The sequence below is a fragment of the Microcaecilia unicolor genome, chromosome 7 (assembly GCF_901765095.1).
Source record: "Microcaecilia unicolor chromosome 7, aMicUni1.1, whole genome shotgun sequence".
Classification (NCBI taxonomy): Eukaryota; Metazoa; Chordata; class Amphibia; order Gymnophiona; family Siphonopidae; genus Microcaecilia; species Microcaecilia unicolor.
The window spans coordinates 269057518-269071863 of NC_044037.1; the positions used below are offsets into that span (position 1 = coordinate 269057518).

The 14346-nt window shown below is 43.2% G+C and overlaps 1 protein-coding gene across 1 annotated transcript in view; it reads left to right on the top strand.

Annotated features, from left to right (window-relative positions):
* TMEM163 (transmembrane protein 163) overlaps positions 1-14346 on the top strand; it is a 262708-nt gene that overhangs the window by 235480 nt on the left and 12882 nt on the right. The window contains exon 6 of the mRNA XM_030209865.1: positions 7466-7577. Coding sequence (XP_030065725.1) covers positions 7466-7577 — 112 coding nt within the window. The remainder of the gene's footprint in view (positions 1-7465; positions 7578-14346) is intronic.

A 14346-nucleotide genomic window follows, 5' to 3' on the forward strand; every position in this document is an offset into this window, starting at 1 on the left:
TTTGTGCCAGAGCTGGTGGTGGGAGGCGGGGCTGGTGGTTGGGAGGTGGGGATAGTGCTGGGCAGACTTACACGGTCTGTGCCAGAGCTGGTGGTGGGAGGCGGGGCTGGTGGTTGGGAGGCGGGAATAGTGCTGGGCAGACTTGTACAGTCTGTGCCCTGAAGAGGACAGGTACAAATCAAGGTAGGGTATACACAAAAAGTAGTACATATGAGTTTATCTTGTTGGGCAGACTGGATGGACCGTGCAGGCCTTTTTCTGCCGTCATCTACTATGTTACTATATATCTATATCTGAATGTGTTTCATGCTCTACTGATAACCAGTACCATGGAGCCTTATTCACCAATAGATTTTACACTATTTTCATATATGGTAATTCCAAATGTATAGATTTGTTGAAAGAAAAGCATATCAACTCACTACCTGAATGATATAATATTTTGCTCTTCAGCTATTCAACAATACAGTGTCTGCTACATCAAAATTCTAATCCATATGCTCATTTGAAGTTCAAATTGTGACATGATAGATGTTTATGCTTATGTTTTTAAGGGTTTATTATACTGCCTTTCATGCCAGGCATACCATTGTCTAAAAATGATAATACATTGAAAAGAACTAATGAAGACCACCACTGTACTTAGAAAGATACACAGCGGAAGGAGAAAGAAGACTGGGCAAACAAAAAAAGGATGAATGTGATGAAAGTATTTTTTAGTTAGGAGTAGCCTAGTGGTTAGTGCAGCAGACCTTGCAGAACATCAGACTCACAGAAACAGAAGCCTGCGTGGCTGATCTGCAAGGGCAGACTTCTACATGGAATGTTGCTAGTGGAGGAGTAGCCTAGTGGTTAGTGCAGTGGACTTTGATTCTGGGGAAGTGAGTTTGATTCCCACTGCAGCTCCTTGTGACTCTGGGTAAGTCACTTAACCCTCCATTGCCCCTGGTACAAAATAACTACCTGAATATATGTAAACTGCTTTGAATGTAGTTGCAAAAAAAACCTCAGAAAGGCGGTATGTCAAGTCCCATTTCCCTTTCCCTATTTGAGATTCTACATGGAATGTTGCTACTATTGGAGATTCTACATGGAATGTTGCTATTCCACTAGCAACATTCCATGTAGAAGCCTGCCCTACATGGAATGCAGGACGTCAGACTCATAGAAACAGAAGCCTGCGCGGCAGCATTGGTGATCTGCAAGGGCAGGCTTCTACATGGAATGTTGCTAGTGGAGGAGTAGCCTAGTGGTTAGTGCAGTGGACTTTGATCCTGGGGAACTGAGTTCAATTCCCACTGCAGCTCCTTGTGACTCTGGGCAAGTCACTTAACCCTCCATTGCCCCTGGTACAAAATAAGTACCTGAATATATGTGAAGCGCTTTGAGTGTAGTTGCAAAAACCTCAGAAATGCCGTATATCAAGTCCCATTTCCCTTTCCCTATATGAGATTCTACATGGAATGTTGCTACTATTGGAGATTCTAGATGGAATGTTGCTACTATTGAGATTCTGTTGCTACTATTTGAGATTTTACATGGAATGTTGCTATTCCACTAGCAACATTCTATGTAGAAGCCTACCCTTGCAGATCAGCAACGCGGCCGTGCAGGCTTCTGTTTCTGTGAGTGGGTTTGATTCCCACTGCAGCTCCTTGTGAGTCTAGGCAAGCCATTTAATCCTCCATTGCCCCAGGTACAAATAAGTGCCTGTGTATAAAAGTGGTTTGGATGTAGTTGTAAAAACCACAGAAAGGCAGCATATCAAGACCCATTCCCTTTCCCTTAATTGTCCTGCGGTAAATCAACAATTACAATTCAGTTATCTAAGGGAGGAAAGTTTATTTAGAATGTGGACCCTAAACAAGAAACTGGATTTTAACTTCATATCAGTTTCTGCCATCACTGTTCAGTCACACAGAATTTATTCTTTTCAAATCACATTTCAGTCTCTTGATACTAATTAAATCTTGCAGTATTGAGCACTGCAGTTTAGTAGTTAGACCTATCATTAGGAAACATCAAAGGTCAGCTTGACTGTTCACCTGATGATAACCACCGATAGCCTAACTGGGCTCTCTGACCATCTGCTACTCTTTCCTGACCGTTACTGTGTCTTATTTCCTTCAGTTGGGGCCCATATCCTCTTCTCTTATCTGTTTCTAGTATTCTAGATTGAAAGCACTTTGCCAGCATTGTCTAAGACTTACATCTCGCATATAATATGGTCATATCTTGACCTAACATTGCCTACTATTTTATTATTCCTGTCTTCCGTTTTGTTTTCTAATCTATTCTTTTAGCAACATATATATGTCTTCACATGTCGCAAAGCAACACAGTGAAAAGTATAACACGAACTAACCAAATCAGCAGAAGAAGGGCAAAAGACACAAACAGAGACATGAAGACAGAGGGGAAATAGAAACAAGAATAGCAGTGCAACAGAGGTGGCTTCATTGATACAGGCAGCAGCAGCAGCAGAGAGAAGCAAGATGCATGCAATTTTTCATTTTTTTTTCCCTTCCGTTTTGGCATGTGGGGCTAAATATGTTGGCATCCTGGGCCCGCTTTCTGTCTTTCATTGAGAGTGATCTGCAGTGCGGCCGAGCACTGCCCTCGACCGTTGATCGTGGCGGTTGGGCCATTGGGCCTTTCAGAGCTGCGACGCCTGGTTGCTGAAGCCACCGTCTGGGGAGCTGGTGTTGATCAGATGAGGAGCAGCTTTCGCCGCCTCCTGCAGCCTGCTATTTTGACTTGGCTGGTTCAGCAGCTTTCATCTTCTCCTGCCTTGCACTATGAGACCAACCCTTCTCAATGTCGGAGACTGCACAGGCAACCACAGAGACTCAGCCTACTCCACAGCTTTACCACCTCGCTGAAGTCCTTCCTAATGTCATCTTTGCAGATCATTTTCAAACACTTTTCACCCGTAACCTACTTGCCTAATTTTCTACTTCTTTGATTCTATTTGATTTGTTTTATTGTAACTAACACCTCTGATTTGGCAATAGTTTATCAGTGCATTGTAAGCTACTTTGCGCCTGCAAAACTGTGGGGGAAAAGTGGGGTATAAATGTACAAAAATAAATAATAAATAAATATATCCAGTGGAAACTAGATAGTGAGCTACAGAGTAGCTATATAGGGGTCAGTGACACTGGTGAAAAGACAGCAACATGAGTGCCAATAGCTAGAAGAAAACAGAGCAACAGATCACAGGAGCAGGCTAGGCAGCAACAGAGGAGGCAATGAAAAAGCTGGCATCACTGGCACAAGCAGCAGCGGTAGAGAGATGGATGGGATTGCGATGGGATACTGAATTTAGGACATACCTTTCTCAGTAGCAGCTCATCATGAGTTACATTCAGGCACAGAAGGTGTTTTCCTGTGGCCATTGTGGCAAGAAAACAAACACTGTTTTATTGCGAACTGCTTTGATGCTTTTCTGTAAATGTGGTATATAAAATTAATAAATCAAATCAAAACTGCAGGGTCTGTGAGACTCCACCGTGCTTCCTTGGCCCTGCCGGTCTTTCTCCCTCTGATGCATACTTTTCAGGTTAGAGGGAGCAGGACAAGCTGGAGCTTGGAAACAGGTTGAAGTATCGAAGGCCTCTTGCTTATTGTTTTTCACTGTGGTCACAGGCTTGCAAAGATGAAGCAGGCAGCAGTGGAAAAGGAAGAGGGGTTGGCGGGAACATGTTGGACTTGGGTAGAGATTGAAAGGGTAATGCAGGGCTATTTAGTAGGGGAGGGAAGAGAGAGGGGATACTGGATGGGAGGGCATGGAGGGGACAGAAGGACACTGAGGGGAGATGCTGGACATGGTGGGGGGGCATAAGAGATGGTAAAGAGGATGGAACTCCTTTCATATGGGGAAGGCTAAAGAGGCTAGGGCTTTTCACCGTGGAAAAGATGTGGCTGAGGGGAGATATGATTGAGGTCTACAAAATCCTGAGTGGTGTAGAACTGAATAGATTTTTTACTCTTTCAAAAAGTACAAAGAATAGGGGACACTCAATGAAGTCACATGGAAATACTTTTAAACCAATAGGAGGAATATTTTTTCACTGAATGAATAGTTAAGCTCTGAAATTGTTTTCCAGAGGATGTAGTAACAATGGTTAGTGTATATGAGTTTAAAAAAAGGTTTGGCCAATTTCCTGGAGGAAAAGTCTATAGTTTGCTACTGAGAGAGACATGGGGGAGCCACTGCTTGCCCTGGGATTGGTAGCATGGGATGTTGCAACTATTTGGGTTTCTGCCAGGTACTTGTGTCCTGGATTGGCTACTGTTGGAAACAGAATACTGGGCTAGATGAACCATTGGTCTAACCCATTATGGCTATTCTTACGTTCTTATGACCAGCAAAAATATTTACGGAAGAGCACTTACTTACTGCTTCCTATTTAGGAGGCAGTACATTCTCCTGAATTAAGGGGTCCATTTACTAAGCTGCAGTAAAAGGGGGCCTGCACTACCATCAGCATGTGTTTTTGATGCGTGCTGAGGCCCCCTTTTACCGCAACAGGGTAAAAGGCCGTCTATTGTGCTGGAAAAGAAATGGCTGTGTGGTAAGTGAACCACTTGCCGTGAGGCCATTTTGGGGGGGGGGGGGAAACACTTACCGCCACCCATTGAGGTAGTGGTGGTAAGGGCTCCCGCGCTAATCCGGCAGTAACCGGGTAAGCACCGGCGCTACAAAATTAGAAATATTTTTGTTGCACCGGAAATAGCGCATTCTGGGGGGTGGGAACTACTGCTGGGCTCCTGCGGTAGCCCGGTGGTTCTTCCATATTGGCACGTGGAAAGCCTGCTGCCGCGTGCCAACCCTTTATTAAAAGGGCCCCTTAGTCTGCGTTAACCAGTTAGCTCGTGGTGATGTGAACACACTAGCAGGATAGTGCTTCTATTTGCATTTCCTGCCCATGCAACACCCCCCCAAAAGAAAAAAAAAATAGTATGCAATTACCTCACGTAAAACAGGGATATTACCTCAGGATATTGTAGCACATCCTGCAGTAAACCTTTTTTGGCATACTAAGCCCACATTAGTAAAAGGGCTCCAAACAACCCTTGAGACATTTTGCATTTGGGGGAGGTTTTCATCTACTTTAGGGATTTCTTTCCTCATCCTTCAAAGTGCAAAAGACTACTTATGAGGCTGAGAATTGGGTGGGTATTTGAATTATAGTTCATGCTCTGACAGGTTGATAAAGCCCTTGAAAGGTACACCAGAGCCCAGGGCACGCCAGAGCAGTATAAATAGTGCTGAGTTAGTGTATATTGACATTTAATAAATCAAATGTTAAGTGCATGAAAAATTAGCATCATATTAAATGTATTATACTTTATTCTTTTAGTTTTTGCAATCCAATGAGAACAAATGTTCTTGGGTTGGTGGGACAGAAATGATTAAATAAAAGTGAAATGAAGAGCACTAGTTTATACCACCTAAAGAACGGAATACAAAATTACAGTTCTCTGCTGTTCTCGTCACATCTCCAGGGGACCTTAAGACAATGCTTTCGTTTTGCTTTTTAAACCCTTGGAACCTTGCACTTGCTGGAATTAGGTTTTCTTGAAATCCAAGTGCTTCTGGGAAATTAAAGCAATTTTATATGGGTGTTCTAACCAATAAGTTCATAGACAGAGTTTATGGAAATAAATCATGTTCCCCCATCCAAGTCAGAATAAAACTGGCAATATCAGGGTGCTCATCAATTAATAAGAGGATAGTAATTAACAACTGGATCTTTAAAGTCTCATTAGAATGAGATTGGCTACAAGGGGGAAGATAAGTATCATATCTGGTTATTACAACAGAGAAAAAATATTGTTTCCTGAGAGGATAAGCACAAGAACATATGAATAGCCATATTGAGTCCATCTAGCTCAGTATCTTGTTTCCAACAGTGGCCAATCCAGGTCACAAGTAACTAGCAAAAACCCAAATAGTAGCAATATTCCAGGGCAAGCAGGGGGTTCCCTGATGTCTAGCCCAATAACAGACTATGGACTTTTCCTCCAGGAACATGTCCAAACCTTTTTTAAACCCAGATACGCTAACCGCTATTACCACATCCTCCGGCAGTGAGTTCCAGAGCTTAACTATTCTTTGAGTGAAAAATATTTTCTCCTATTTGTTTTAAAATTATTTCCATGTAAGTTCATTGACAGGCATATTTTCAAAAGAGGAGGGCGCCCATCTTTCGACACGAAGATGGGCGTCCTTCTCACAGGGTCGCCCAAATCAGCATAATCGAAAGCCAATTTTCGGCGTCCTCAACTGCTTTCCGTCGCGGGGTTGACCAAAGTTCACGGGGGCGTGTCGGAGGCATAGCGAAGGCGGGACTGGGGCGTGTCTAACACATGGATGTCCTCAACCCATAATGGAAAAAAGAAGGGCGTCCCTGATGAACACTTGGATGACTTTACCTGGTCCTTTTTTTCTTATGACCAAGCCACAAAAATGTACCCTAAATGACCAGATGACCTCTCCTTGCTCCCCCAGTAGTCACTAATCCCCTCCCACCCTCAAAATGTTTTTTAAAAATATTTTTTCCAGTCTCTATGTCAGCCTCAAATATCATACCCAGCTCCATGACAGCAGTATGCAGGTCCCTGGAGCAGTTTTAGTGGGTGCAGTGCACTTCAGGCAGGCGGACCCAGACCCATCCCCCCCCACCTGTTACACTTGTGGTGGTAAATGTGAGCCCTTCAAAACCTACCAGAAACCCACTGTACCCACATGTAGGTGCCCCCCTTTACTCTTAAGGGCTATGGTAGTGGTGTACAGTTGTGGGGAGTGGGTTTTACGGGGGGGGGATGGGGGGCTCAGCACACAAGGTAAGAGAGCTATGCACCTGGGAACAATTTCTGAAGTCCACTGCTGTGCCCCCTAGGGTGCCTGGTTGGTGTCTTGGCATGTCAGGGGGACCAGTGCACTACGAATGCTGGCTCCTCCCATGACCAAATGGCTTGGATTTGGTCGTTTCTGAGATGGGCGTCCTCAGGTTCCATTATCGGCGAAAATCGGGAATGACCATCTCTAAGGTCGACGTAAATTTCGCGATTTGGGCGTCCCCGACCGTATTATCGAAACGAAAGATTGACGCTCCATGCTAACTACAACAGTGGCAACATGCTTAATACATCCAGGTTAACTACTATAGTGGCGACTGACTATAAAGTATTGAATTGTGGTTTTTACCTTGGCTAATTTGATCTTTTCTATCAATATTATGGAGTTCTTTTCCTTCTCTGTTTTAGTCTATAAACTACCTTGGCCTGCTCAACAGATAAAGCTTAATAGCAAATTCCAGTAAACTATAAACTGCTTAGCATGTTTTAGTAAAAGGGACCCCGTGGATATTTTTGAGAAGCTAATTCTCTATGATAAGTGCATCCCATATCTACTGGCAAGTGCAACAGTGACCAGGTTTATCGTTTTCTGTTTCAGGATGACTTTCTCTACAGTGTCTCAGTTTTAAGTGGCATCCTTTGCTCCATATTGGCGGCAGTAAAGTTCATGTTGGGGAAGGTCCTTACAAGCAGAGCCTTGATAACCGATGGTGAGTAAGAATGCTTCTTATTCTTCTTTTCTAGGAGTAGCCTAGTGGTTAGTGCGGTGGATTTTTGATCCTGGGGAACTGAGTTCGATTCCCACTGCAGCTCCTTGTGACTCTGGGCAAGTCACTTAAACCCTCCATTGCCCCTGGTACAAAATAAGTACCTGAATATATGTAAACCGCTTTGAATGTAGTTGCAAAAACCTCAGAAAGGTGGTATATCAAGTCCCAGTTCCCTTTCCCTATATGAGATTCTACATGGAATGTTGCTACTATTGGAGATTCTAGATGGAATGTTGCTACTATTGAGATTCTGTTGCTACTATTTGAGATTCTACATGGAATGTTGCTATTCCACTGGCAACATTCCACGTAGAAGCCTGCCCTTGCAGATCAGCAATGCGGCTGCGCAGGCTTCTGCAAGGGCAGGCTTCTACATGGAATGTTGATAGTGGAGGAGTAGCCTAGTGGTTAGTGTAGTGGACTTTGATCCTGGGGAACTGAGTTCAATTCCCACTGCAGCTCCTTGTGACTCTGGGCAAGTCACTTAACCCTCCATTGCCCCTGTTACAAAATAAGTACCTGAATATATGTAAACTGCTTTGAGTGTAGTTGCAAAAACCTCAGAAAGGCCGTATATCAAGTCCCATTTTCCTTTCCCCTGTAACACTAAAAGAGCAATTGCTGAACGTGACATTCACCTTTATGCGCCACTTGCATGCATAAATGTTCTGAATATCAGCACTCTTCTGAGTAAGTATACAAGTACACGTGTAAGGGACAAAGATGCAACTAATTGCTATTCTGTAACGGTATGCATAATTGGTATGATGCCTAAATGCAAGGGGGCATTCACATGAGCAGGACATAGGCGGTGCTTCTACTTATGCATGCAGCTTCCAGAACAAAGCAAAAAAGCACAAAGGGCCTTCAGGAGCAGGACAATGAAAAATTCTTTACTCAAAGGACCTGACACGGGCTGTGTTTTGGTGATAAATCGCCTGCATCAGGGGTCGCAATGATTGTGTAGAATTCTTAATGAGATTTATGCAGATCTATGAGTACATAAGTACATAAGTAATGCCATACTGGGAAAAGACCAAGGGTCCATCGAGCCCAGCATCCTGTCCACGACAGCGGCCAATCCAGGCCAAGGGCACCTGGCAAGCTTCCCAAACGTACAAACATTCTATACATGTTATTCCTTGAATTTTGGAGTTTTCCAAGTCCGTTTAGTAGCGGTTTATGGACTTGTCCTTTAGGAAACCGTCCAACCCCTTTTTAAACTCTGCTAAGCTAACCGCCTTCACCACTTTCTCCGGCAACGAATTCCAGAGTTTAATTACACGTTGGGTGAAGAAAATTTTTCTCCGATTTGTTTTAAATTTACTACACTGTAGTTTCATCGCATGCCCCCTAGTCCTAGTATTTTTGGAAAGCGTGAACAGACGCTTCACATCCACCTGTTCCACTCCACTCATTATTTTATATACCTCTATCATGTCTCCCCTCAGCCGTCTCTTCTCCAAGCTGAAAAGCCGTAGCCTCCTTAGTCTTTCTTCATAGGGAAGTCGTCCCATCCCCGCTATCATTTTTGTCGCCCTTCGCTGCACCTTTTCCAATTCTACTATATCTTTCTTGAGATGCGGCGACCAGAATTGAACACAATACTCAAGGTGCGGTCGCACCATGGAGCGATACAACGGCATTATAACATCCTCACACCTGTTTTCCATACCTTTCCTGATAATACCCATACCTTGGAGTAACAGTGCAAATAATAGAGCTAAAGCAACTTAGCCCTGCGGACGCAAAAAACACTGACCTAAAGAACCACCAAAAGTGTGCAGTGAGGGCGTAGGAGGGAGCCTGGAAAAAATGTAGATAAAGCGGGGGGGGGGGGGGGCTGAAAAATGTGGATTGGGTGTGTAGGCAGGCGTTGGGGGGGGGGGGGGAAGTGGTTGGTGTATTTGTAAAGGGAGAAGGCTGGCAAAAAGGTGGATGAAGTGTGGGGAGGCTGTAAAAACTGGATGGAGTGGAGGGGCTGGAAAAAGGTGGATGAGAGGTGTGTGTATGTGCACACCATGGGCATGGGGTGGAGGTCTTCAGGAAGATGCATGGGAAACTGCTATAGTGGTGGTGGTGGGGGGGAGGGGGTACTTCATGCCTGGGGGGAAATGTCAGCCCTTATTATGAGAGAATTCTGAACAAGAAAATTACAAATAAAGTGTTCCTTTTACTAAGGTGCGCTAATGGATTTAGTGCATGCTAAATGCTAAGAAGCCATAGGAATAAAATTGATGTCTTAATAATTAGTACACACTAATCATTAGTGTGCATTAAATTCATTAGTGCACCTTAGTAAAAGGAGCCCAAAGTGTGCAGAATTTTTAATTTTTTGCACACCCCACAATGTGTTTGTAGTCCCTGATTTTATCCATTGAAATCAGTGGCCCAAAATCTTCATCCTGGAGCTGGGTAACTTAGCAGCTGTGTATACTGTGCATAGGTAGAAAATAGATGCAGTCTCAAAGTTCAGCCTTCTTCTTTCAGTAGTAGCGCAAAATGAGTTACATTCAGGTACTCTGGATATTTCTCTGTCCCAGGAGGGCTCACAATCTAAGTTTGTATCTGAGGCAATGGAGGGTTAAGTGACTTGCCCAAGATCACAAGGAGCAGCAGTGGGATTTGAACGGCCACCTCTGGATTGCAAGACCGGTGCTCTAACCACTAGGTCACTCCTTAGATACACTATTGTTATGTCTTATCTTACTGAACTACATTGGTTACCCATAGCTGAAAGAATAAGGTTTAAAGTCACTTGTCCTTCAGATTCTGCAAGGCGCCACCTCTGAACTATTCATCAATATCTCATCTGTTTGCCTCGTTCACTCCAACAGACTGAAAGAACAATTGATCTTAGCCCCACTGTTCTACAAAAGAATCAGACCAGAAGATCTTTAACTCACTCTTCCTGAACATCTTTGCCAGCACTTCTGGATATCTTTGCTGAATTTGGAGATTTTTCCGGATTTTGCCGGAGGTGGAGTGGATATAGCTGAGATGTACTTTTAAGAGATCTCGGACATCTTACACCTACTTGAGCATTTAGCTTACTGGAAACCCCTCCCACTTATATACAGTAAATGTTGATAAATTGTTCTCATTCACTAAGGACCTGTTTGGGAGATGGGAGGGTCTCCCGCTCTCCCTGAGGGGTCGTATTTCCTTGTTTAATATGATCATATTTCCCAAATGGCTGTATTTCTTGCAGACATTAATTACCCTTGTATCTGTCTGCTAGTGACTTGAGGGCCCTTTCTGGTCTGACTTTGATATTTTGCTGGGTGGGAAGATGGCTGCAGATCCGATTTCAGTACTTGATGGGCATTTGGAGAAGGGGAGGGAGACTTGGTGTTCCAGATATCAGGCTCTACAATATGACTTGCCTGTAATGTCACCTGGGAGATTGGCTATTTGGAACAGATCATTATACTCCAGTCCATATGGAAACTGTTTTGTGTCACCCCTTGCATCCACATTATGTTTTGCAGGCCTCTTCCCCAACGCTGCTGGCTTATCTTCACTCTAGTGTATTAATAAGACCAATGGTAGCTTTATGGTGGGACATGGCGAGGCTTTGTTCATTTGATCCACATTGTAGTGGGTTCCTGCCTATTTGAGGGAATGGAGACTTCCCCCCATGAACAGAAACTCTGCGATAGTCGCTTTGGGTAGATAAAGGGCTTACCTCTATACAACACTTTTTGGATCCTAATGGCACACTCAAGGCCTTGGAGTCATTGTCCCTCAAAACATAGGACTGGGTGGATAGATTTGCTTATCAACAACTGTCTCACTACATAGATGTGCTACCCCCATCCTCCCTTAGTGTTGATCTAACCACTAGATTTTGGGAGCTTTTTGAGATGCTGACAGACGACCCTATATCGATTTCATTGATCCATAAGAGGTTACTACAGTGTTGTCCCCAGAGAGATCTCAGCCATGTTGGTCATCGCTAGTCAGAAGATTTGCGGACACTGGTCACTTTCTGAGACTTGTGCTGTATGGGTAGTGTTCCCAGATGGGTGTGGAGTGCGGAGCTTAGGGAATGTCAGGCAAGAGTGATCTTTAGGGTTTACACCTCACAGTCAAGATTGTTTAGGATGGGAGGTGTAGACACACCCTTGTGCAATAGATTCAGTCGATCCCCTAATACCTTTTATCATGCTATTTGGGATTGTCCAGTGATTAAATCCTTCTGGACATCAGTGATTAGGTTTTTGGAAAGAATCTTGAGACAGAAGGTGGTGTTTTTACCAGACAGTATTATTCTGGGGTGTGTTTCGTCTGTGAGGGTTGGGACTGTCCACCAAAACTCTTTGGTCCATAAAGCATGCTTGGTAGGTAAGAAATGTATTCTCGCACATTGGACCAAACTGGAAGCTTCCTCTATTGGCTGTGGCGCAATAGATTTCATGCTCTGCTTTTACTGGAGCTTAGGGAATCGCATTTAAATTTTAAATTGCAACATCACCTTTACTTAACTTGGGGACGGTACATCCATAGTTTAGCACATCGAGCACGTAGCCAAATCCTCAACCAACTTAGGGGGCCCGGAACTCTTATTTCATACACATTGGAGATTTTGGATACCTAACCATGGGGTGGGGGGGGGGGGGGGGGAGGGGGGTTGGATAGTGGATTATCAGAGGGGGAGTCACAAGAGCAAGGTCTCCTTCTCAAATGCAAAGTTGCTTCTTTGATCCAATTGTTGTCTGATGGGTTGGAAGGAGGTTGGGATACAGGTTTGGGTTATTTTTGAAAAGACTGAATCAATATCAAGATTATCATCGCACCCTGTTTTTGTATTCATATCATAGAGTGTGCAAAATTCTGAGGGGGAGGGGATGGAAGGCTTGGGCAGGACGGGGAGAAAATTGTTAAAAATTTTGATGACAGCATTTATTACTTCGTTTTCATTGAAGTATATCGGATTACTCACTTTGTTGTATATTGAGTAGTTTGGTTCTGTGTATTATGCTGGTTCATCAATAAAATTGTTGAAACATAAAAAAGGTTTGGACAAGTTCCTGGAGGAAAAGTCTATAGTCTGCTATTGAGACAGACATGGGGAAGCCACTGCTTGCCCTAGGATTGGTAACATGGAATGTTGCTACTGTTTGGGTTTCTGCCAGGATTGGCCACCCAGGATACTGGGCTAGATGGACCATTGGTCTGACCCAATATGGCCAGTTTTATGTTCTTATGCTGTAGGTATTTCACCTCACTACCTACTGCCATTAACCTATCTTTCACTCATGGCAACCTACCCACACCCTCAACATGTGTAATCTGTGCCCCTGAATTTTACATAGATTAATGTGTTTTATGCTATGCTTTTAGTATGTTCTTTGCAATGTGTTAATTTTTTTATGACTATCCCCTCTTGATTGGGTTATGTTTGGATTGTATGGCTTTTTTATTGTCCCTGAGTTAAGTACATATAAGTACATAAGTGCTGCCATACTAGGACAGACCGAAGGTCCATCAAACCCAGTATCCTGTTTCCAACAGTGGCCAATCGAGGTCACAAGTACCTGGCAAGATCCCAAAACAGTACTGCTGCGTCCTACTAAATCAGCGGCGATATCCCAATCCTCTTATTTTATATTCCACAGAGCCTACTGGACCCCTGCTAGAGTGGCTCGGATCACTAAAAGTGTTACCTATAAATGTTGGTCGTGTCAAGGCCCTGATGGGTCACTAGCACACATGGTTTTCTTCTGTAAGAATGTTAGAGCATACTGGCGACTTATTTGGGCAAAAATGTGTCTTGTTTTTCATCTGCCAATGACCACAGCAATCTCTTATGAAACAGTGATTTTAAGAGCCTCTTCTCCTTCTGTCACTATTTTGGAATCGGATAAGAAATTGTTCAACATCCTACTGGCTGTTGCCTGAATAATGTACATTTAAATTACAATGAATGGTGGAGCTATGTATGTGTGATCAGAAAGTATGAAATGATTTTGGCTCGCAAACAACATAGAGTTAAGTCAGTATTAAAGACCTGGGCCCGCTTGGATTTATTTTGTCAAGAATCTCCTGTCATTACCTAACCTTGTATATTCCTGCTGGTGTCTAGGGATGGAACGCTGCAAAATGCTCTGATCTTTTATTGTATATGCCATGGATTGTTATTATTGTTTGTTTTACTGTCTGTTTTATGTTTGACACAAAATTCTTAATAAAAATATGAAGCAAAAAAAAAAAAAAAAGAAAGAAGCAGTGGATTTTCCCAAGTCAATTTGAATAATGGGTTATGGACTTTTCTCTTAAGAAGCCATCTAAACCTTTTTTAAGTTCTGTGTGCTGTTAACTTTTAGAGTCACTCTTTGAGTAGTGTGCTGTATAACAGCTGAAAATAAGCATTTATGAGGATATTAATTACTCAAGCACACTTGGTCCAGCAGCTCTTTCAAGCCAACGTTTTCTATGCGAGTTCAATCAATGAAAGAGCTTTTTGCTTATTTGTGATTCAGGTTTATTACAAATTAGATTAAACTGGCTTTGTCTAAGGGTTCAGCTATTAGGAAAATAGCCAATACTATGATTATACTTTGCAATACAAACACAGGGGAAAGATGTGGAGAACACACTTGTGATGCTTTAAAGAGGTCAAGGCAATGGCAAAAATAAATATTCCTTCTTTATTGTAGCAAACTGAATTATGTCAAGTATTTCATGCTTGAGAGTCTTTTTTTCA